General features: G+C 41.3%; 1 protein-coding gene across 1 annotated transcript in view; it reads right to left on the bottom strand.

The window, feature by feature from the left end:
• Nucleotides 1-1,774: 1,774 nt before the first annotated feature.
• LAMA3 (laminin subunit alpha 3) overlaps nt 1,775-22,801 on the bottom strand; it is a 209,840-nt gene continuing 188,813 nt past the window's right edge. The window contains exons 66-78 of the mRNA XM_090039823.1: nt 22,670-22,790; nt 20,339-20,479; nt 19,095-19,225; nt 17,972-18,103; nt 15,185-15,332; nt 14,181-14,344; nt 10,593-10,782; nt 9,977-10,117; nt 9,020-9,179; nt 8,781-8,911; nt 6,994-7,087; nt 6,462-6,581; nt 1,775-5,545 (exon numbers count right to left, since the gene is read on the bottom strand). Coding sequence (XP_089895949.1) covers nt 5,400-5,545; nt 6,462-6,581; nt 6,994-7,087; nt 8,781-8,911; nt 9,020-9,179; nt 9,977-10,117; nt 10,593-10,782; nt 14,181-14,344; nt 15,185-15,332; nt 17,972-18,103; nt 19,095-19,225; nt 20,339-20,479; nt 22,670-22,790 — 1,819 coding nt within the window. The 3' untranslated portion in view covers nt 1,775-5,399. The remainder of the gene's footprint in view (nt 5,546-6,461; nt 6,582-6,993; nt 7,088-8,780; nt 8,912-9,019; nt 9,180-9,976; nt 10,118-10,592; nt 10,783-14,180; nt 14,345-15,184; nt 15,333-17,971; nt 18,104-19,094; nt 19,226-20,338; nt 20,480-22,669; nt 22,791-22,801) is intronic.

The raw sequence follows: 22,801 nt of genomic DNA, 5'->3' as shown, positions 1-22,801 counted from the left end.
GCTATACAATCATAACATCTCTTTGGGAATACAACAATCGTTTACATGGCACAATAATGTAACAAGGCTAATTAAGATATTTTTAGTTGCACTGATTGATTAGTATTAATCAATATTAAACAAGAGGAGCAAGCACTATATGATCAGAGCTTGGGATTATGTGTAATAAATGTCATCCAGCTGACACAAACACAGGAGAAAAGCATCAGTCCCAGGTCATTGTGGTTTAAGTTCTTTGCTGTGGTATCATGCTTTATTGCTTTCCTTGATATCCCACAGTCTTGTATGGTCTTGATATGCCTGAGTCCCTGCTACAGAGAAAGAAGAATGTACTGATGTCTTCTGACAGTGTCTTTAGCAATACTATACAATGATATAGTGAGTTATCTCATTTAAAGATGTTGCTGGGTTTTTTTGATCGGGTACCCCCTCCACCATCTATTGTACTTTTACGGGGGCTGGGGTAGAGATTTATGGAGAAATGAACCACTTTGTTATACTTTGTCTTATGGGAGTTTTCATAACAAGTAACCACAAGGAAAAATAATTAAGAAGGGCTTTAAAGCACAGCAGAAGCTTCTTGCAAAGTCTTAAGATAATACAGAATCTGTTCACTGATTCTAGTGTCTTCTAAGCATTGTGTGGTGGGTGCAATGTGGTACCTGGGGAAGAAATACTTCACTGGAGGGTCCAAAAGACATGAAGTCCTAGAGGCAGGGACCTGAACCAGTCAACTTATTCCATCATTTGAGGTGGATTATTTGGAAGGCAAAAGTGAGGGGCAGAGTTTGTGCAGAGGGTTCTCTAGCTGCATAAGATTTCCATGCTGATCAAGGGATAGCTGTTATGACCTAGAAATGGTGGAACTGAAGAAGAGAATGGACATGGCAGAGTGTTTCTTAAAGGAGAGGTTTGAATGGAGGGGGAAAATGGGTTGATAAAAAGGTTTGGGGAAGCTGTAGCACATATGAATAGTAGGACTAATGCACACATTGGAGGAGACAAAAAAACCTCCAGCATGGCAGCAAGAAAACAGACCAGATATGTGATTATAGGCTGGAAGCTGGGGAAAAATCCACGTGTCTGTGTGCAATGTAAAGGGTAACTTGATAAGCTTCAGGATGTGAAGTTTGGGGTTTTTTTCCTGAAGCTCTTCCCACACTGAGGAGAACAAAAAAAAAAAAAAAAAAAAAAAATGTCCAGATCATCCAATGGACGATCTGGAGGATGTTGCTAGGGTAAGCAAAGGGATGTGAAATTCTCTTCACAGCAGCAACTTGGATAGGAACCAGTAAGCATTTCTGTATAGAGTAAGTGTAAAAAAAAAAAGTTCTCTCACATATATAAATGCTTTTCTTTAATAACACCAGCCTCTGTTCTGCCTGTAGGTTTAGCTGTTAGGTTTATTAAACTTATGTTTTGGTCCCCCAGTAATCTGTTGGGTTTTTTTCTGGTGAGAATGATTAGGAAGAGATGGACCTTGGCATTGCCTTTCTCAAATTTCATGATCGTATTAGATCTAATGAAGACACATAGGTGCAGGGGAAGCCCTACACCCTTTGTACTTTATGCAGTATGCAGATAAAAGAGAAGTTTGGTGGCAGGAAATGCCCCCCCCCCCCCCGCCCGCCCGCACACAATTTAAGCCAAAGAGAAAATCTTCTGGTTCTATTATATGTTTAGTCTGGAGCTCAGATTCTTTACTGGTGGCAGTCTAAAGTATCGTAACACAACAGAGGACAACTAAACACTGTATATACTCAGTTTATTGATTTTTTTTTATTCCATACTTTTTCATAAATAAACTTTCTTCTGAATCTCCTTCTGAAGCTTGAATTTTAAAAAAGAACACAATAGGCAAAAAAATAAAAAATGTTTGGTTATGAATTTAATGTTAAATTTAAGTGATGGTCTGATTTAAAATGCAAGCTTTAAGCCTTGTAAAATTGAACAAGACCAATGAATAATAATGTAGGATGAGCAAGAATTACTTAGTTTAAAACATCTTCATTATTAAAAATGTTATCGTTGCCTCAAGAACTGAAGAACAAACAATAAAAATAGAAGTAACAGCCACTAAGCAGAAAGTAACACTGCAGTGTTTGCCTGTGGGAGAGTCCTTTATTCCTGATATAGGAATTTATAGATGTGGGGGATCAGCTGAAGCTAAAAGGAGGTAAATTATCCATGGAAGGATTACTACAGGTGCAAATGCTATACTGATAAATGTTTCAAAATGTTAATTCTAATAATTACAACCATGAAGAAGCAGGGTGATTGTCACATACAACACGTGGCCATGCATTTTGAAAATGTCTGATCCATGAGTAGGATTAAGTCATTCTTGGTTTGTATATAATGCATACAAGTGTTTTGTTTTGTTTTGTTTTAACATCGGTAGGCTTAATAACAGGATCTTTTCTCATTTCATAGTTTGACTTATCAGGAGAAAACGAAAGAATGAGGATTATTTAGTTTGAAGACTGAGGGGGGTAATTTAATAACAGACTTCAAATATCTGAAGAGCAGTTATTAAGAAGATGGAGCTAGACTTTGCTCTGCTGGTGAAAGGGACAGGACTAGGAGTAATAGCCTCAAACTACAGCAGAAGAAATTTAGGTTGGAGATTATGAAGAACTTCCTGCTATGAGGGTGGTTTAGTTTTGGAGCAGACTACCTAGAGAGGTTGGGTAATCTTCATCTCTGGAAATTTTCAATAGCAGATTAGATGCTTGACTGGGATGGTTTAGTCAGGAACAATGTTGCTTTGAGCAGGAGGTTGGAGTAAATGACCTCCCTTCCTTTGATCCTATGATCATCTCCACAATTTGTGAGTGTGAGCTGTTTAAAAAACAGATCAAAACATGCTCTTGTTTTCAGGGAGGATGGTTTCCATTTGGGAAAACTAACAAAGTGTTGGAGGATCTGCAGCTCTGTCTAGTGTTTGTTTTTCCCCTGCTAATCATATTTCTTCCATTACCAAATTAATTGATCTAGAAATTTAATTTTCCCCAACGAAAGATTTGTCTAGCAACTCTTTTGCTTCTAAAGGCTTTTCAATGGATATTTATTATCCTGGTGCACATTTACATGCATCTAGGTAAATATGCCCCAAGCTCTAGGTTATTTTACTGGTTAGCATAAGTTGCTTAGAAAATGTGATGCTATGGGATCAAAATGATAATAGAACAGAAGTAATTTCACAACATAATTATGTCACATGTTAGGGTCAGTCAGCTGCTAAAATAATGCTTACTAAATCATTCGTTCCCTCAAGTTCTTTTTCTAAATATATTTCCACTCATTGTAGTCAACAGTAGACTAGCCCTGGTAAAATTAACTTACCTACAAGGGGAATTGTAACCCTAGATTTGTTCAAGGAATAGTATGGTAGGCTTTGGGAGAGCCGCTAGAAACATTCCCCAAACAGTTTTCTATTTACTTAACTTTTTTCTCTCCTGAAATGGGAAATGACTTCTGTTAACTAAGAACATGTACAGACATTCATTCTCCCAGGAAAAAATTCTCCTGGGAGTGATTTAACTCTGCTTGTTCCCAGGTTATTTGAAGGAAAGTCCATTCTTGACCTAGTCTTTAGTGCACAGGATTTGGTGCAAAGGTTAAGTGTTACTAAACTGCTCTGCAGTAGTGACCACAGTGCAGTTGGGTTTGACATCCATGTGGAAGGGGAGACTAGAAGAGGATCTCCTACAGTAGACTTTAACTCTGAAAAAGGACATAATACCAAAATGAGGAAGCTAGTTAAAAGGGGCCCTGAGGAGCTGAATAATTTGTAAGCAGCATGGGAACTGCTTAAGAACACCATTTGAGGCACAGAGGAAATGCACACCAGAAATAAAAAAACGGAAACCAGCCCAGAAGAAAGCCAGCATGGTTACTGGCACAACTGCAGAAGCAAATAAACAGAAAAAAGATGGCAGGAAACTTCTAATGAGGAAAATAAAAGAGTACAAACTCTGGCAAATAAAATGTAAAACTGTTGTAAGATGAACTAGGAAAGAATTTTTGGGAAAGCTTGCTAGAGATATAAAAGGTAACAATAACATTTTCTTTACAGATATTAGAAGCTGCAGAATGTGTTTTGATCTTTTGATTTACTTCAGGGCTCTCCAACTTCTGAGCATCCAGGGGGTGCACATCCAGGGCCACAAGCTGTAGCCCCCCTTTCTCCCAGGAGCAGGGGCAGGAATGGGGAAGCTGGAAGAAGTAGAGGGAGCCCTGAGACCCTTCAGTAGGAGGAGCAGCACTTGGGCTGGAGCCAGGCTGGACATTCATAGTTGCAGGCGGCTCCCGAGGTGCTGGTTTGAACAGCCCTGATTACAGTAGTGTAACTGAGGCAGAGCAACTGGGGTAGCAGCCTTTGGCACCAACTTGAGGGCCAGAAAAATAGCAGCTGCAGCCACAGCCATACCCCGAAGTCACTGCTGCCTCCATCTATTGCAACTGCGTTGGGCACCTGGTTGACTTACGCCTGTCTAATTCCATTAATCTATCTTGTCTTCACTTCATTAGGAAAACACACTGAGTATCATTCCTGTTCTTGAAATCAATAGGGAGAAATTTGCTATTAGAAGTGTTTCATGTAACTCAATCCTCCTGAGCAAAGTGTATGAAATCAGTTTTGCTCTGTTTCCTCAGACAGCTCATGTCATGGAAGTCAGTAGGTCTATTTGCATGAGGCAAGCAGGGTCTAGCCACATATAACCAACACAATGAAAAGAGGAGGCCCCATTAAAAAACTGTCTTAACAACCAAATAAAAACTTTAATTTTATTTATGGAAGACGTTTAAAGTATATTGAATTTATTTGGCCCCAGAACTCCTAGCACTGCAACAAATTCCCAGAGTTCCACTCTTTAAAGTGCTTTAAATTCCATTTATATTATTACTATTTTTCATGTTAATGTACATTTCAGTATAAACAATAGGTCTATCAACCCAAAGACATTTATATCTTTATACAATTGTTTATATTAGGCTAGATTCTGTTCCCACTGTGTCTAGCATATATCCACATTTCTCAAGTTAAGTCAATGGAGTTACTTTCATTATACCTGTGTGTGGCTAAAGCAGAGTTTGGCCTACAGTGTGTATATACAATTCCCTTTGATATTTTATGTATATATCTCACACATGTAATGAATTACCTTGGAAAGCAATACAATTTAATAAGGAATCTTACAAAGCCAACACTTTCAATTAGCTTTGGCATAGTCCACAATTCCAAAAGAATTCATAAGTCATTTTTAACAAAATGATTGACAAGAGTAACACAGTGATCAGCAAAGGTGAACTCATATTGCATTAATATACACAGTATGTCTGGAGATTCAATCCAATGAGTGTACAAGTAATTCCCTTAACAAGAAATGGCAAAGTTAAGTGACAGGGCATCCACGCAAGCTGATTACACCGTGAACATCTGACATTTTGCTGACAGAGACGGACTTGTCATTAATATTAATGTTCTTTACACAGCCAGTGAACGAGTCCTGCACAGGAAGCCATGGTGTTTTTAAATTTGCTGTAAAGATAAGGGGAAAAGGAACAAATTAATAAGGTATAAGCTATTTTGCAAAACACTGAATATTTCATATATTTAGTGGACTTACAAAGTTTTCTTTGGTAGGTCTTATTTATGACAGACAATTGGATAGGCTAGTCCTGGTTGTCAGAATGTAAGGTGATACTAACACTCCATACTGATCTACATCACTTCCCTGTGGTAGATTACGGTGCACTTTCCCATGCTTTGCTTTTTATTTAGGTAGTGGCTGATGGCTCTGAGCCCTCCCAATTTCACCCAGGCTGAGCACCTTCTCCTCAGCTTGGGTAAATGAAAAAGGAGGAAATGTAAATATAGGCCTGAAAGTCTATAGCTACATTTCCCTTAGCCTTTTTCCTATTCCTCCCCAAACCTTCCAGGGAATCGCAGTGTAGCTGTGTTGGTCCCTTGGATTCCCTGTGTGGTGACATATGCAGCACAGAAAAGCCTACCCCAGCTGTTGGGGCAAGGGCCACAAATACTGGCACTATAGACTCTGATGCATCTTCAGAGGCTATGAAGCAGTGTGAAAATGCTCACCTCCACAAATAATGAGATCTGTGGGATTACAGAGCAGGATTTCCTACCGTGTGTGTGTATGCACACACATGCACATACATGTGTATATGCAGAGATGGAAGTTTACTCTGCGTGCACATGCGTGCATATACATGTGCATGTAGAGTGATCAAAGTTTGCTCTTCTGTCCCCAAAGGGTACTCTTGTATGGAGAGGCTTATAGGGTTGGAAGGGATGAGAGGGATCATTTAGTTCAGCCCCCTGGCACAGATGTAGGATAAGCTATTTTTACAACATCTTAGATATGGCCCTTAATGTATACATGATTTTTTTTAAATAGAAACAATACAAGCAAAGAATTATTAGGTAATACTACCTGGAAGTCCTCCAAAGTAAAGTGGATGACCCATGTGTTTGGAAAGTGAGGCTGATGATCCAACAGTGTAGTTACTCTTGGTATCCACCTCTAGCTGCACAATGTTCTGTTTCTGAGTTACTGTAAAAAACTTAGTAAATCAGTAAGAATGCTCTACTCTAGTTAATCCTCAGCCAACTATGACTGAGCTAGCTAGCTTTTAGTCATGCTAGCTTTTAGTCATTTTTGTCTTGCAGAAATGAGAAGTAATTTTATTTCATTACTATTCAAAAATCAAACAGACACACATAGCTGTTGTTTATGGAGATGTGTAAAAAGGTAAAAATGTGTTCTCATATATGCAGCCTTAAATTCGTGTAAAATATACTTTTATTGTTCCAAAGAGTGTCTTTAAAAGAAAAAGCAATGGAAGTCTTTGGTTCAAAAAAGGTTTGACATAAAATCTGGGTTGTAGCAGTATCTAGTATTTTCCTCTCCTTCCCTCCCCTTCCAGCCCAGTTTCAGAAGAACTGGTGAGATGACAATACAGTACCTGAAATGGAGTGCCACTCCCCGTCGCACAGTGACTGTTCAAGTGTGACCGATGTCTTGAATTCTCTAGCACCATTCTTTCCAGAGGCTGTGAGCTATTGAACAGTTAACTTTCAAGTTACAAGGAAAAAAGAAAGGAGAGGACAAAAAATATCCTACTCCAAATTCAATTTGGAGTCCAAAGACAAGATATTTTAAAAAAATTAAACGCATATAAATTCACCTCTTGCCTCTCTTTCCTGATTCCTTCCTCTACCACCCTGTAGAGCCTTGCAGATTCTTTCTGCATCTAATTTAAGGTCTTTCCTATCCATTTGTACAGCTGAAGCTTTTGTCCACTTGTTCATCAACTCAGAACTTATTTGCTGCTACATCTTTCTCTCTGGCCTTGACAAAATTCATGTGGGTACACTCATAATCCATTCAAAATGTTACTGCAAAGATCATTTTTGTGGCCTGTTGTTTTGGGACCATGTCATACCTGTTTTGGTACCCTTTAACTGCCTTCTAGCTTATTAAACATAAGCTACTTGTCTTCACTTTCTAGGTCTTCCACAACTTCCCCCCACCCTATACACAATTTCTCATTCATTATTGAGAGATTCATTCATTCATTTTTTATTATCTTCCTCCTCTGATCATCCTGTGTTGCTAACTCCCATTCTCCTTTGTTAGATTTTCAAATAAGCATCTTTCTTCATTCCTAGCCTAGCTTTCTCCATTGCTAGCCTTCATGTTTGGGAGAAGCTCCCTGCAAACATACATAAAACCAACACATTATTCTCCTTTAAAACCTTTCTTAAAACTGCTTAGCCATAATGCTGACAAATGTTTTGACTGCTGGTATGCTGACTCCACTACCTACCAGGCTGATCTATATTGCTTCTGTTCCCTTGTACTGTTCATCTCTCTGATTGTATCAATCTTTTCTTTTATGCTTGTATCGTGCTTGGGGTTGTGACTGCCCCTTTTATTTCATTTGTACAGCTCCGACCACAGTGGAGTTTTGGTCCATAACTAATCTCCTAGACTATGGTAATACATATCACTAACACGAAAAACAACTACACATTTTTGACCAGAGGAAGGTCACTAGATGCCCAAAAGCTTGCCCAGTAGCCCTGCCAGATATACCGTGCATCCAATAAAAGATATTGCAAAAAAACCCTTTGCCTTTCAAACATTTCCCGGACTGTCAAAACTGCCACAATTCTCCAACCCTACAACTACACACTTGTCAGTGAGTGAAGAAGACACTAAAACAGGGCAGAACTGCTGAAATTCTTGGGTGGGAGACTACAGTAAAAGCAAGTGAGAGACTGCGTAGGGAGCTGCACCAGAACAGTGCCATATAGCTGTATTCTTCCTAGCAGGCTTGTGTAGGCTAAGAGAGTGGCAGCATGTCTGCTGGTTTTGTGGCTATGGGCCAAAATCCTTGTCTCAGTTTCTAAAGTGTCATCCAGACATGGAAATACTCTGCTATTTTTATGAGGGGTATACATGAGCTTTCCATTTATCTTATAAATTTTCAGGTGCTCCTTGTCCTAAGGAGATGAGGATTCTTTAAACTATATGGAAAAGACCTGAGCAAGCCAATGTGAACACACTGGAAGCTGCTAATACTGATATAGGAGAGATTTAAGGATCCATCTCCCAAAGAATGTTTATAAACAACTGTGATATAGTTTTCCCATATGTATTTTTTAAGTTTGACATTGTACTGAGTCAGTCTAGTGTTCTTCTGCATGATGCCAGGGCAGCTGAAATGATGACAAGTCCTGTACTGACCTTTCCTGTTTCCATGTAAACAGCTAAATAGCTGTTTTGCTTGCTTCCAGAATGGAGGAGTACACCAGTTAGGCTTCTTAGACGGACATTAAATATGATCTTAAATTCCAAGTCCATCACAAAAGAGTTATCTGTGGATGGTTAAGAATAATTGCAAAACATGGTTAAAAAAAGAAAAAAAAATCTCACATCAGTAATAAAGACACTGTTTCAGGTAGTGTAATCTCTACATAGCTTACCAATTTTGATACGGCCATCTTCATTAAAGAAATAGATCCCTGTCTCCAAAGAACCATTCAGGCATGGAGGAACACCACTGTTCTGATGAGCTGTATCCATAAGCTTTCCATTCATCATAAAGTTTCTCAGGCAACCCACAAAACTGTTTTTTGGTATACTCTAAAAGGAATTTAAAAGCATACATAATAATGATAAATATTAATCATCACAGCAATTTTTTTAGTAATACATCAGTTAAACAGTTCTTCTGCATTATTTAATTGTGGAAAACACAAGTATGAACTGTATCTAAAGGCAGGAGTAAAAATGTACAAAGCCATTACATGAATGCCAGTGAATCATGAAAGAATTAAGTGTTCAAAAAACACTGTAATTGTGAAAAGGTTAAAGAAAAATCTTAGCTGCAGTACTGCTATGTTGCAAGATGCATGAAAATGTGAATAGTAAAACAACAGCAGTTCAGTTTGGATCTCAGCCATCAAAAAAGTAAAAAAAAACCCATATGTTTTAGGTTATTTTAATAGCTAACATTGATAATGCACACTTGAGATTAGAATCAGATCTGACATATACAATCCCTTGTAGAATTGCCATGGTGATGAAGAAGAAGGAATCCCTCCCTTTTGTACTGAATATTACACTTTACCAGCTGGAATCAACATTTTACAGTAAAGGTGGGTTCCTAAGGATAAGATGAATTGAACTTTTGTAGGTAAAGGGAAATGAGGTTTGGCACATAGCAGTAATCAACATACTGACTAAGATGCTAGCAATTCATGTGTACCTGAAGACTGGTGCATAGTTGAGAAAAGAGTTTATAATTAAGAACTTATGGACATTAGGTACAGATGGGTTTAGTTCAATGTCTGGGGAAATCTACTGAATCCTACTCATAATGAAGATCTCTCATTCTGATAGTTTATCATCTTCATTTATCATAACTTATACTTCCTTACCTGTGGTTTCAATGATGGAATCCCTCCCAGGTAGATTACTGAATTACTGCTAAAGGTGGAATCACCTGCCAGGCTTCCTTGCCGGGCATGCAGACCATCAATAACAAGGCGGCCATTCTTTCCATCCTTACTGAATACCACCTTTGCAGGAAACAGGTACAGCCCAGTTAGAAACTCAAGACAAATGACTTTCAATGGAATTTATGCTCCTAAATATTTTGGGTACCTTTTGAAAATCTCAGAGATCCACTGATATGTCATATAGTCTTAAAATTAGAATACTTTTCCAAGCCAATTTGAAACAAACAAAAATATAAAGGAAGATGGTGAATCAAGTTTGTAAACAAAGGATCTTGTACGTTCACTAATCCCTTGGTGATCCAGGTTCTGATCCCCATTACTCTGGCATACAGGCAAAGTAGTTACATGGCTTTCTATATATATACACACTCACCAGCTTCAGAATAATGTGTAATGCTTCACCACATTGTCTCTTACTGGTCAAAGTGAATGGTTGCTCTTTGGGATGTTGAGCACTTGTGACCAGGGAAGTTGAGTACTGTTCATGTTTCACATTTCGCACAATTAATTCTATCCCAAATGCTGTAGTACTTACAGTGTGCCACTGTCCATCGTGATACTTTGCTTTGCTTTTGATTTTTATTTTCTTTCCTCCAGCACCGAATGACAAAACAAAACGTCCCTTTGAAATGTGAAGAGACATGTATGGGCTCTCAGGTTTGTCTCCCATAAAAAATATCAATCCTCCTGAAGATGCAGTCTGCACTTCTACAGAAAAATGTGACCTTGAGAGGAAAGAAAGCAATAAAGAAGATATAAAAACATTGCTTTGTTTAGCTTATGGTAGTTTCTTTCCCAAAACTCTTCAGAAATGTGCAAAAAGCCTGATTCTGCTGTCAGTTATGCCACTGCAAATCAGAAATTAGAGTCACTGGTGTAAGTGTGCATTTAAGTGTGATCAGAACCAGAGCCAAAGACAGTTCAATACTGTTATATTTATTGCAATCTCACTATTTAAAGAGTTCTATTGGAATCCTACTGGAAGAAAAACATTAAATATTTATATTAATAAAATACTTGTGTATAAAATGAGATTAAGTGTCTGAATGCTGATATGCACTCAGTAATATAGAGCATACAGAACAGACAAGGCCAATGGATATCTTAATGACACTAAGATGTGGGGGAATGTGGGCACACTAGAAGGGAGAAATAGGTTACAATCGGACCTAGACAGGTTACAGGGGTGGGTGGATGAGAACAGGATGGGTTTCAACACTGACAAGTGCAAGGTATTGCACCTGGGGAGGAAGAACCAGCAGCATACCTACAGGCTGGGGAACTCCATTCTAGTCAGTGCAGAGGCAGAAAAGGATCTTGGAGTCATTACTGATGCCAAGATGAACATGGGCCGACAGTGTGGGGACACGGTCAGGAAGGGAGAGGGTCCAGAGGAGGGCCACTCGCATGGTCAGGGGGCAGCAGGGCAGGCCCTACGAGGAGAGGCTACGGGACCTGAACCTGTTCAGCCTCCACAAGAGAAAGCTGAGGGGGGATCTAGTGGCCTGTTACAAACTAGTCAGGGGGGATCAGCAGGCATTGGGGGAGTCCCTGTTCCCCCGAGCACTACCAGGAGTGACCAGGAATAACAGTCACAAGCTGGCAGAGGGTAAATTCAGGTTGGACATCAGGAGGCGCTACTTCACTGTCAGGGCGGCTAGGATCTGGAACCAACTTCCAAGCAAAGTGGTGCTGGCTCCTACCCTGGGGGTCTTTAAGACAAGGCTTGACAATCACCTTGCTGGGGTCGTTTGACCCCAGTACTCTTTCCTGCCCTACCAGGGGGTCAGACTTGATGATCTGCTCAGGTCCCTTCCGACCCTACTAACTATGAAAAAACTATGATTGGTAGTCATTGAATTCAAATTCAAACTCCTCTCCCAGCAGAGGGGCCTGACAATGTGCTCTAAAGACCATCAAACTCTGGCCGTGGCAAACCAAGAAAAGGTGCAGCTATGAAAGGCAAGGACTATCTTCCAAAAACTCCATAGCATTAATCTCAGGGTAGGGAGAAATGTCCATTTTAGCCACCTTTAAAGGGGAAAGGAAGGTGTGCTGAGAACATGTATGAACAGGCATGGTTGGTGAACTCAGACTGGTGGGGCAGTGGAGGATCCCAGGGGAGCCAAGGGGTTGGGTTTGCAGCCTCCCCACTACCAGCCGGAGTGCCCAGTCAACTGCAAACTCCACCCCCATCCCCACCACTCCTGGCCAGCTGCAAACCCTCCTCCCTCCCCATGAGATGCTCCACTGTGCGATTCTGAGTTCACCAGCCCTGCCTAGTAGGAACTGTTATATTTTAACTGGTATGTCTGCATAATCCTGTAGTGATACAAGTGAGCTAAATTACCCTAACTTTAACCCTGAATGATCCAGGTATAAAGTTTGAAGCAGTTTCATCTATGCTTATATTCTACAGAATCATGCAGATATAATAGTTATATCCCATGAGCTTGCATCAATATTAGGGCTGTCAATCTCAATAAAAATGCACAATTAATGTGTTAATTGGTTCTGTGTTAATTTTTTTAATATGTTAACTGTGCATGGGCCTTTGGAGCCCCCACAGTGGGGGAAAGAGATGGGGCAGGGATAGGGGCGAATGGGACCGTGGTAGGTCATGGGATGGAGCTGTGGACACAGGGGCACAGGGGGAAGGCACAGCTCCCCATTGCTGTGCACACCCCCCGGGAGGCAGGGAGGCATGGGGGGATGTGCCCCCCCAGATCTGTGCATGGGGCAGAGGTGGGCTGGGGCTCTGTGCCCTGCTGCCTTTGCGCTGGGAGCTACGTGATGCCATGTTGTGCCTCCCACTGCCAAGCGAGTAGAGGACACAATGTAGCCAGAGTGCCACACCCAGGGCAAAGGCAGCAGGACACAGAGCCTGCCCTCACCGTTGCAGCCTGCCCTCACCCTTGCTCTGTGCACAAATCCAGGGAGCTCATGCCCGCCATGCCTCGCCTGGGGGTGTGCACAGCAGTGGGGAGCTATGCCCCCATGCATCCCTGGATGAGCCTCCAGCAGCTCTTTCCCATGACCCACCCCAGCCCCTCCCTCACTGTGCTGGTCTTGATCTGCCTCCCCCCCGCCGCTTCCCTCCACAGACTTACCTGCAGGGTGTGTGTGTGTGTGTTTGTGTGTGTGTGTGTGTGTGTGTGTGTGTGTTTGTGTGTGTGTGTGTGTGTCCCTCACTCCCAAGCCACAGCCCCCACAGCCCCGGTTCTGCCCCTCACTCCTGACCCACAGTACCCTGACAGGGTGCCTAGACACCCCTTCCCCAGGCTCCAAACCCTCCTCTCACACCCACAGCCCCCCCCCACTTTCAGAAATTTCCTCCCCCATACCCTCCACACTCACCCCCCCAATCATACAAAGTACCTGCATAGTTTTACATAATTTTGAGTTTTTCTGTGCATAATTTTGAGTTTTTAGCTGTGTGATTTAAAACGTGATTAATTGCAACTCATTAATTGCACAACTAATCACAATAATATTTTTTAATTGTTTGATGGTGCTAATCAATATCAAAAGATACTGATGTAACTGTTGCATCTGTCTATATTCTCAGATAGTTCTATTTTAGTATAGAAGGGGAGACAGGAGTTTTTGACTTGCAAAAGAGGTAGAATAATTTGCAGATACAATAGTGGCTTTCAGGTGTAATCATCAGGGATCCTGGTTTTCTCTAACAAAAAAAATCCCCAATTTTTGGATTTAAAAAGTAGCCCCAAATCGACATTCTTCTATGATTAAAATGAAACACCACTATCACTTTAATCAAGGAAAAATGTGGATTTGGGGTTACTTTTTTTAAACCAAAAATTGGGGATTTTTTTTTTTAAATCAGAGAGAACCAGGATCCCTGCTAATCATCATCAAAATATTTCTGAATGAGGACTGAACTTGGAAGATTTAGACTCCTGGACTAAGCATCAATATGCCCTAGATTCAAGCAATTCCAGGTAACCTGTTCTACTATGTATAAAAAATGACTGGGAAAAGTTGTGTCATGCCCTCCCCATCCCAGGATTTCCAAACAAAGCAGCAGCATGAAACCTAACCCTTAGCACTGAAACAATCAAAAATACAGTTTTAGAAGCTGAGAGAAGAATATTCATATTACCTGTCTAGATGTGATGGTTGGGAAAGTGTATACAACAAGAAACTGTTGGGTGTGTTGCCAAACTGGTAAGTTCCTTTGATGACATTTAACTGAGTAGGTGAAACGCAGCTTTGCTGGTCTTGCTGCACTTGAGCATCTGTCATATAAGCAAGGTGCTTTTCTTTCTGTAGATGTAGGACAGAATTTAAACACTTAATATGGGTAAAAGAATAATCCCATCTGCACATATCTTATAGTTCCTATCAGTGTTCCCTCTAAGGAGTAGTGGTCCATGAACATGCTGCTTCGGAGCAGCATGGGACACTTACTGAAGGTAAGCTCCTCACTCCTCACCTGGGGCAGGCAGCAGGGGCCTGAGGCTAGGGGCCTGGGGGCCAGGGGTGGGCTCTGCCAGCTCTGGGACACAGCTCCGCTGCCCTGCTTCGCCTCGGGGAACAAGGAGACACGTGGCATCAGGGCCAGGGAGTGGAGCAGTTCCCTGGAGCCAGCAGAGCCTCACTCAGGGTAGGCAGCTCCTCCCCGAGGTGAGGCAAGGCAGGGATGGAGGCTGGGGCTGGCGCAGGCTCCGCTGGCTCCAGGGAACTGCTCCACGGGCTCTGCCGGCTCCTGGGAAGGGCTCCACTCCCGGACCCTGATGCCACATGCCTCCTCACTCCCTCACCAGGCTCCCGCCCCCACCTTTGCCTCAGGGAGGAGCTTATCTTGCTCCGTGTCCCATGCTGGAGCCCAGCTCCTATCCCAGCAGGTGCACAGCCTAAAACAGTTTGTGTGCAGCCAGCCTTTTACTTGTGCGCAGCCACTCACATGCGCACCTTAGGGGGAGCCTTGGTTCCTATTACTCAGTCAAGACTCTTCTTTAATGAAGAGTATTCTTGAGCAGTGATATGCTGAACCAGCTCCAGAGGTTAAATGGAAAGGGAATGACATCAGTTCCTCAGCTCTATTGGTCTAGACGCTTCCTATGAATCAAGGTGGAGTAGGGTTTATAGTAAGGATAAACGTACCTTGAACATCCTATAGCCATTAAGAACTGCTAAGTCTTTCACCATCAACGGCTGACGTTGCTTATATGTGCTGCAGGCTCCCACCAATACACCACTTGTCTTCCGAGTATAATTAACTAAATTTTGAACCTGGGGGAGATGGTGCATCCTAGAGCGACAAAATAATGAATGCTACAGCAAACCGTACCCTATGATTCTCCTTCCCTCTGTTTAATGAAAACAATTGTGCAAGCTACCACTATATTTTATATGTATCCTCCCAAAGTAGAACTCTCAAGGACAGTATGTTCAAATATCAACTGAACGTCACATTAGGAGGTGGGTGAAATGTTTTGCTAAAAAGTTTTATGGTGGGGAAAAAGCAGATTTGGTGGCAAAAATATTTCTGCCAATTCATCATGGTTTGACTAAATTGTTTGTCTTGGGAAAATCCCAATATTTCCAAAATGTCAAATGTTTAATTGTGGCATTTTTTAAAGGAAATGCTTTGATTTTTCAGTTTGACATGAACTTTCCACTAAAAATGTCTTTAATTTCATTTAAAAAATAATAAACATTACTCAAACATTTGAAACTGAAAAAAATACTTTGATCAACCTATTTTTAATCACCAACATTCTGAAATATTTTCACTGCAAGTTGACAAAACTGAAATACTTCTGATTTTTCAGAACTGACAGTATCTTTCCCTCCCCTCCAATTATTTGCATAACTGGTGGGAATACTACAATTTATACTACTGATCCTTAAGTCTTGGCCACAGGAACATCCAGTTATTGTCATAAGAATTAATATACTTAGTGTTACTGAGTGACATCTGTGAGAAATCCTAACAACTGATACTAGTTAGTATGGATCATACAGTGAAGTAGCCCAAACTATAGTGGAGGGCCACACCTGATTAAAAGTATGAGCAGCTTTCTTGGGAAAAACAAACCAAAACCCTTCCTTAGATATGCTACATGACCTGCTGGGTAAGCACACTGAGGTAGCTAAAAGTAGCCTGTCCTCTGAAATCTTTGCCTGAAGCCTCCTGTCATTATAACAGCTGTACTACTGAGGTGAACTACTGCCATTTCACCCTTGACTGAATTTAGAAGCCTACTGGCTTCTAAAAAAAGGTCTGCAATTGAGAAAGGGAGTTGGGATACAGCAGTGCAGGTAGAGCAAAACCTCCTTGATCACAGTAGGAATATTTGACTTGTTAAATACTTGTATGATAGAGGAGGAGTCATTATGGTGCTCAAATAGGACTTGCTGTAGTGCTAAACGCTATCAGGCTGTTATTGTGCCACTGGGTTGTCAGAAAAACCCTTAAAACAATCTTCACTGTACAGAAGCCCAAAGAATGATAATGATGATGATGGAGAGGCCCCTTTCATTGGCATATAACAAAGCATTTTACAAAAGTCAGTACCATTACCCCGTTTTACAGACTGGGGACCTGAAACACAGGGAGTTGACATTTTTTGCCTATCTTTATCCAACAGGTGAGTGGCAGTCTCCTCAGTGCCAGTCCAGTTCTCTATCAGGGTAAGCCACACTACCTATATGTAAATACATGCACACACATACAGATTTTTTTTTTTCGGTTAAGGGGAACTTTCCAGATTTGGGTTCTTCAGCTCACAGATGGATGGAGGGGCTAGTTTGCATATTGTCTTGCTTCACAATGCTAAAGCCAAGATTTAAGGAAGACATATACAAACCAGAAATAGTGCATGCACATCCAAATATTCAGTAATACTTAGCAAAAGCAAGCAGAGCCCAGGTGAAACTACATTTGTGACAGAAACTACAATGAGGGCCAAATGTCTTTTCTTAGATATACATGCAAAGATGTATTTTCCACCAGGTAAATACTTGTGTGGGGGGGGAAAATGGGCATGAGAAATGAGCAATTGGGTGTTTGCAGAAGTACCCCTGGTTGCTTAAATCAAGAGTTGGCAGCTTTTTAGCCAAATCAACACAGCTCTGAATGTCAGCCACCACTGACTAAGTTTTGTGCCCTGAACCAGTGACTCCCTTCAGCCTGCTCAGCCGAAGCTGCCTGCTATTGTCTCAGCCCTCCCTGCTCTGTGCCAAGAAATATTCTCTCACTCCCCTGCTGCAGCTGCCCCTTATCCTCATTGCTGATTGCAATAGCCAGCAACTTCTGCCAAAGTCCAATTCAACAGTGAGAATCAGTGGTTGCAATGAGGGGGCACAAGAGAAAGAGCAGGGCAGCATGCTACTGGCTGCTGTTTTCAATGCACCTATCACTCACTTTACGCCTCCCACTGCTGATGTCCTGACACACATGTGCCTAAAGGACATGTGAAATCATTTTTTAGTGCACATCCAGCCTGAAGGCTTACGTAATTGTCTGTTTTACACATGCAAATACTCTGCTTATGAAGTCATCTGGCCACATACTTATTTTTGGTGCACAGAATACAGGCATAAGTGTTTGAAAATGTTGGCCCTTATAGTATATTCAACTGATAGCTATAGAATGATGCTTTTTAAATACATTTCTAATAAAGTCATACAATTCAGACTGAGCTTCTAAATATATCAAAAATATTAATTATGGAATATGTGGTCAATTTTGTATCTGGATCTGTTTTAGATTTCATTACATCTGGACAAAACTGATTAGCTGGCTAAATAAAAAAGTGCATGTGTCATGTTCCATTGGATTTTATGCATACAGAGAAAATGCATATCAGTGAGAAGAAATAATGATGCAGTCAGAAAGGAAAACAGCCTAAATGTCTAAATTGCAAACTTCCCTAGGTCAAGTACCTTTGTATAAAGACATTGGAGATGCAACCTTCAAAGTCCTCTCCACCCAATTGTATAGGTTGGCTTAATCTAGATGTTCCTAGACGTTCCACTGTCATCAACACAGGCTGGTCATCAAACACCAGCTTTAGGCTGAAACAAGACAAATAAAAAGAAGAGTAAAAAAAGCATGGAAAACGTGCTCAAGGCATTTAAATGAATATCTGCCTTTTATAAAGAAGAAAACTCCAACGTGAATGTGCACTCCTGTGAGATTTTAATTTTGGTGGATCTTAAGGCCTTACTCTCCTACATCCCTAGGCCTTAAACCAGCATAGGTTCACTAAGTTTTACAGAATCTCTCCCTTTTTAAGATGGTATACTGAGAGTAGACTATGGCCATACATGCAGCAGGAGAAATCCTGGTGCCATTGAAATCAATCATAAAACTTCCATTGACTGTGAAGAGGCCAGAATATCACCCTCTTTCAGCTAAAATGAAATGGGTGCACTCGGTTAGTTAGACACTTCTTGTACAGAAAACATTATACTTAAAATAAGGCTTTAATGCAGAAGCTTCTTTTTAGGCAGTACTAGTTTCATTTTATACAATCCTGTAGAAATCAGCGCATTCTAATAATCACAGTTTTAATAAATAATCCAAACTCATTATAGCACACTCTGTTTATATAAATACCCTTCTAGTAGAAACTCAAGTCTTTCATTATCATAATGGAGCAAACTGATTAACCGTCTTACACGCAGACAGACCTTCTTACACACAGACAGACGGAGCAAACCAGGTCTTGACTTTCCAGTGTGTCGGCTCAAAACCTCAGTACTGCTGTGATGTGCAGCAGCAGACCATTGGGAACTAGGATGCAAATTATCCTCTTGCTCCAGAATTTGTATATCCACTGTTAGCACAATTTGTCATTAAGTTTTAACAGTGTACTTAACAGCCGTAACAAAAGCGCTCATGTTGCAGCCCTTTCAGATTCTAATGAATCTGTGAATTCTGCTAAATATCTGTCTCAGACAGGACATGAAAAGAAGAACTATTACTAACACAAGGTCTAATCAAAATTCTAGTCTCTAACTGAGCTTTCATTCCATTTAAAATCAATTAAGGAATTATACTTACTTGTCACCAGTTTTTATTACTGACACATAATGCATCAAACCAGCTTCATATTTTGCATTGGATTGTTTTTCCTTATCTGCCATGCTTACGACTATAAATCCATCTTTCAAGTAAACTTTAAGTGTATCGTTCTAAAAAAGATGTAATCATACAAAATCATTAATAAACATAGAGTGCTTCCAGTTTCCTGAGATCACCATGAACCTAGTTCTCAATTAAAAAAAAATGTGATCCCCTGCACTAGTCCCAGAGTCCTATGCAATTCAAAATGGCAAACCAGTTTTGCCTTCCTCCCACTGCCAACCTGTTTTTTCCCCATAGCAACCCTCTTAGTGATTTTACTCAAACAGAGTTTTAACAGTGGTAGGAGGTTAAATTCCTGGCTATCTGAATAGTATTCTTTTTCTTCCCAGAGCACAAGCACCCAGGTGTTTTTTCCCCACACTGCCCCTTTAGGTCAATCACTTCTGTCACTGTATTATCAAGGAAATTATCAAAAATCTCTCTGCCTAGGATTACTCACGACCTAGTGGGGTAAATAGGCTTGGTTGGTTGGTAAATGGAAACTACTTTTCATGTAGAAATGGCCAATTTAAAATTGAATTTGGACAATTTTGAATTTAAAAAAATACTTAAATGAGAAATTTGTCAAAATTGACACTTCTCCTTGAATGATTTTGGATTCAATTAACTAGCATTTTCCTGGGAAAAATATTTCATTGAAAACTTTCTAACCAAATAGTCTGTTTCTGACTGAATTATGTCTTCTTTCTGTCAGCCTGTCACCAAAATCACATCCTCTCTGTATGCGAAATATTTGTATTTTGATAAGACAGTATTCTCAAATAGAGGAATATTCCATCAGAAAGTTTTCAACCAGACTGAGCAGACACCATTTCATGATCACCCAAGCTTCCAAAACTGGGCACAAAAGCATGAACTATACATACCCATTTCTGCATACAGCTGAAGTTTAGTAGTGTATAAACTATTATCCCAACAGAGATCTTTTGGGAAGGTACACTACAGCTCAAACAGAAATTATGAGCTATGTGCAGAAATTACTGGGTTGACGTTCTTTGGCCAGTAGTATGCAGGAACCTGGACTAGATGAATATAACAGCTACTTTTCCCCTTAAAATTTGATGGTGGAAAAACTAGATAGCTGAGTAAGCTACTAGAAATACTCAAACAGATCTGGACACAAAACTGACCAAGTATTCCATAATTAACATTTTCCGTACCCTAAAATTGTAATATAGTAACCTTCCAGATGGTGTCAAGCTACGAAAGCCAAATCCAACTTGGAAATCATTGGGATATGGAAAGTCCTGGGCGTTCAAACTCAAAATTCCGTTCCTAGAGAAAGCTGCAGATCTCACAAGCTACAAGGCAAAGAGATAAAAGTTTTAATGTATTTTTGTTTTGCTAATCTCAGCAGTAAATGATGACATTGGGCTTTAATTCTTCTATTTTGAGCTAATAAGTATGAATGGGTTCTAACTGAAAGCTTACAAAAGGAAAATGGAAAATTAGAGTAGTTGAGTTTTCAAGGCAAAACAAGTAGAATAACTTCATTGACATTACTCTGATTTGAACCAATGTGAAGAGGTGAAGCCTGTTTAGTATGATACACTACTCTATTTACTGTCTGTGTTGTCAAGAAAAATCATAGCAGAATTTAAATTCAAAGAGTAAAAGCAAGAAGACAGGCTTAGTGTCCAAGTGAAAGTGCTCTGCATTGCGATAAGGAAACTTGGATTCAATTCCCTTTCATCAATCCCCAAGGTAGAGGGTGAGCACATTTAATTTCAATGGCAGGGGAAGAGGAGGAGTCAATTGACAGGAAGTGGTTTCTCCGATCAACAAAGGTGGCATTCACAAAATTGTAAAAAAATTCCACTCACTGTGTAAAGCAGAAAGAACAGTGGCTTTGGCATAGGACTCTAGAAATGAGTTTGTATTCCTAGAGTTGTGAAAGCCAGGGAGAACATACAGATTTAGAGGGTCTGAGTGACAGAGTGAATAATTGGAAAGCGACTGCCTATGTAACCTCTTACAGATGTGACAGGAGTAGTCAAGATCCTCAGTAAGTAAACCCTTATCCATCCACACTATTCATCTCATTTGGTGAGAAACTGAGAAGGTGATTGAGAAGTGACTTGCTTACAAGATATAATACCTTCAGGGGGAGAAAATATGGGGTACTAAAAGGCTCCTTAATCTAGTAGAAAAAGGCAAAACAAGAGCCACTGGCTGGAAACTGAAGCCACATATTTAAATTATAAATAAGGCACAGGCTTTTAACAGGGAGGGTGATTAAGCCCCAGAATCAACTTAAAAAAAAGGAAGTTATGGATTCTCCCTTTCTTAAAATGTTCTAGTCAAGAGTGGATTAATACTTGGATAATATGCTTTAGTGCCACCTATGCTTTAGTATGGCCAGTGTTGTACAGGACATGAGACTAGATAATTCCATAGCATTTTCTGGTAGAGGTGCACCAATACATCAGTCCGATATGGATTGGTACTGATATAAAGAAAATTTTCTGTATCGGTTGTCAGCCCAATGGGGTCAATAATTTGGCCAATAAACGCCTGTGCTGCACGCAGCTGCAGTGAAGCATGGAGCAGAGCTGGCAGTGTGGAAAGCTGCCTCCAGCTGGTAAGCTGGAAGGGAAGGAGGCAGGGAAGGGACATGGGGGGGCACATCAACACCCCCATGGAAAGGTAGGTAGGGGGCAGGTGCTCCCCAGGGAGATGGGGGTGTGGGATGGAGGCACAGCTTGTGGGGGGAGGCGGGGGATCCCGCTGCTGCTTGCACCTCAGGAGGGCGGGTGGGGGTGTGCGCCCTGGATCTGTGTGAGGCAGGCAGGGGGCAGTGTGGGGGCTGGAGCTGGCACTGCAAGGGGCACCTCTTGGCAGGGGCTGGGCTCAGAGAGGGCACCAGTGGCGCTAGGAGGGGCTCTAGCCACCCCAAATTTTGCTGCGGCTCTGCTCCCAGCACCACTGCTGCTACCTGCCTGGCGCAGCCTCAGCTCTTCGCAGCGCTTGGGAAGTGGGATATGGAGCTGGGCTGTGCTTAGGAGCAAAGCAACGGCAAAATCTGGGGTGGTTGCAGCCCCTCCCAGTGCCACTGGTGCCTGCTCCAAGCCCAGCCCCCACCGAGAAGTGGCCTGTGCAGTGCTGGCTCCAGGCCCCACCACACCTGCCCTGTGCAGATCTGGGGGAAACACCCCCCTCGCTCTCCCAGGGTGCAAGCAGCAGCAGGAGCTGCCCCCCCCCACAAGCTGTGTCTCTGTCCCATGCCCCCGCCTCCCTGGGGAATGCCTGCCCCCTCCCTTGTTCAGCACAGGGGTGTTGATCTGCCCCCCTACACGCCCTCCCTCCCCTTCCACCACAACAGACTTACCACTTGGAGGCAGTTGTATCAAATATCAGATCAGTATTGGCTGATATGCCTTCTTAAATATCAGCTATCGGTATTGGCCCCCAAAATCTCTATTGGTGCACCCCTACTTTCTGGCATTAATCTCTATGAATAATAAATATTTTAAAAAGTAACTGCAAATTACCTTCCAATCATCTGAACACTTTTTACTGACACCAACAGTCTGATCAAAAGTTATAGATGCAGTCCTGGGATTTTTCACATTCTTCATGCAGCCACGGAATGGAGGTGTGGAGATGTTAAAGCTGGTTTGAGA

The sequence above is a fragment of the Crocodylus siamensis genome, chromosome 3 (assembly GCF_052110815.1).
Source record: "Crocodylus siamensis isolate JL-2025a chromosome 3, ASM5211081v1, whole genome shotgun sequence".
In the NCBI taxonomy this organism is placed as follows: domain Eukaryota; kingdom Metazoa; phylum Chordata; order Crocodylia; family Crocodylidae; genus Crocodylus; species Crocodylus siamensis.
Note: the sequence above shows the minus strand (reverse complement) of the source record. Positions and strands in the feature narration are given on the sequence as shown.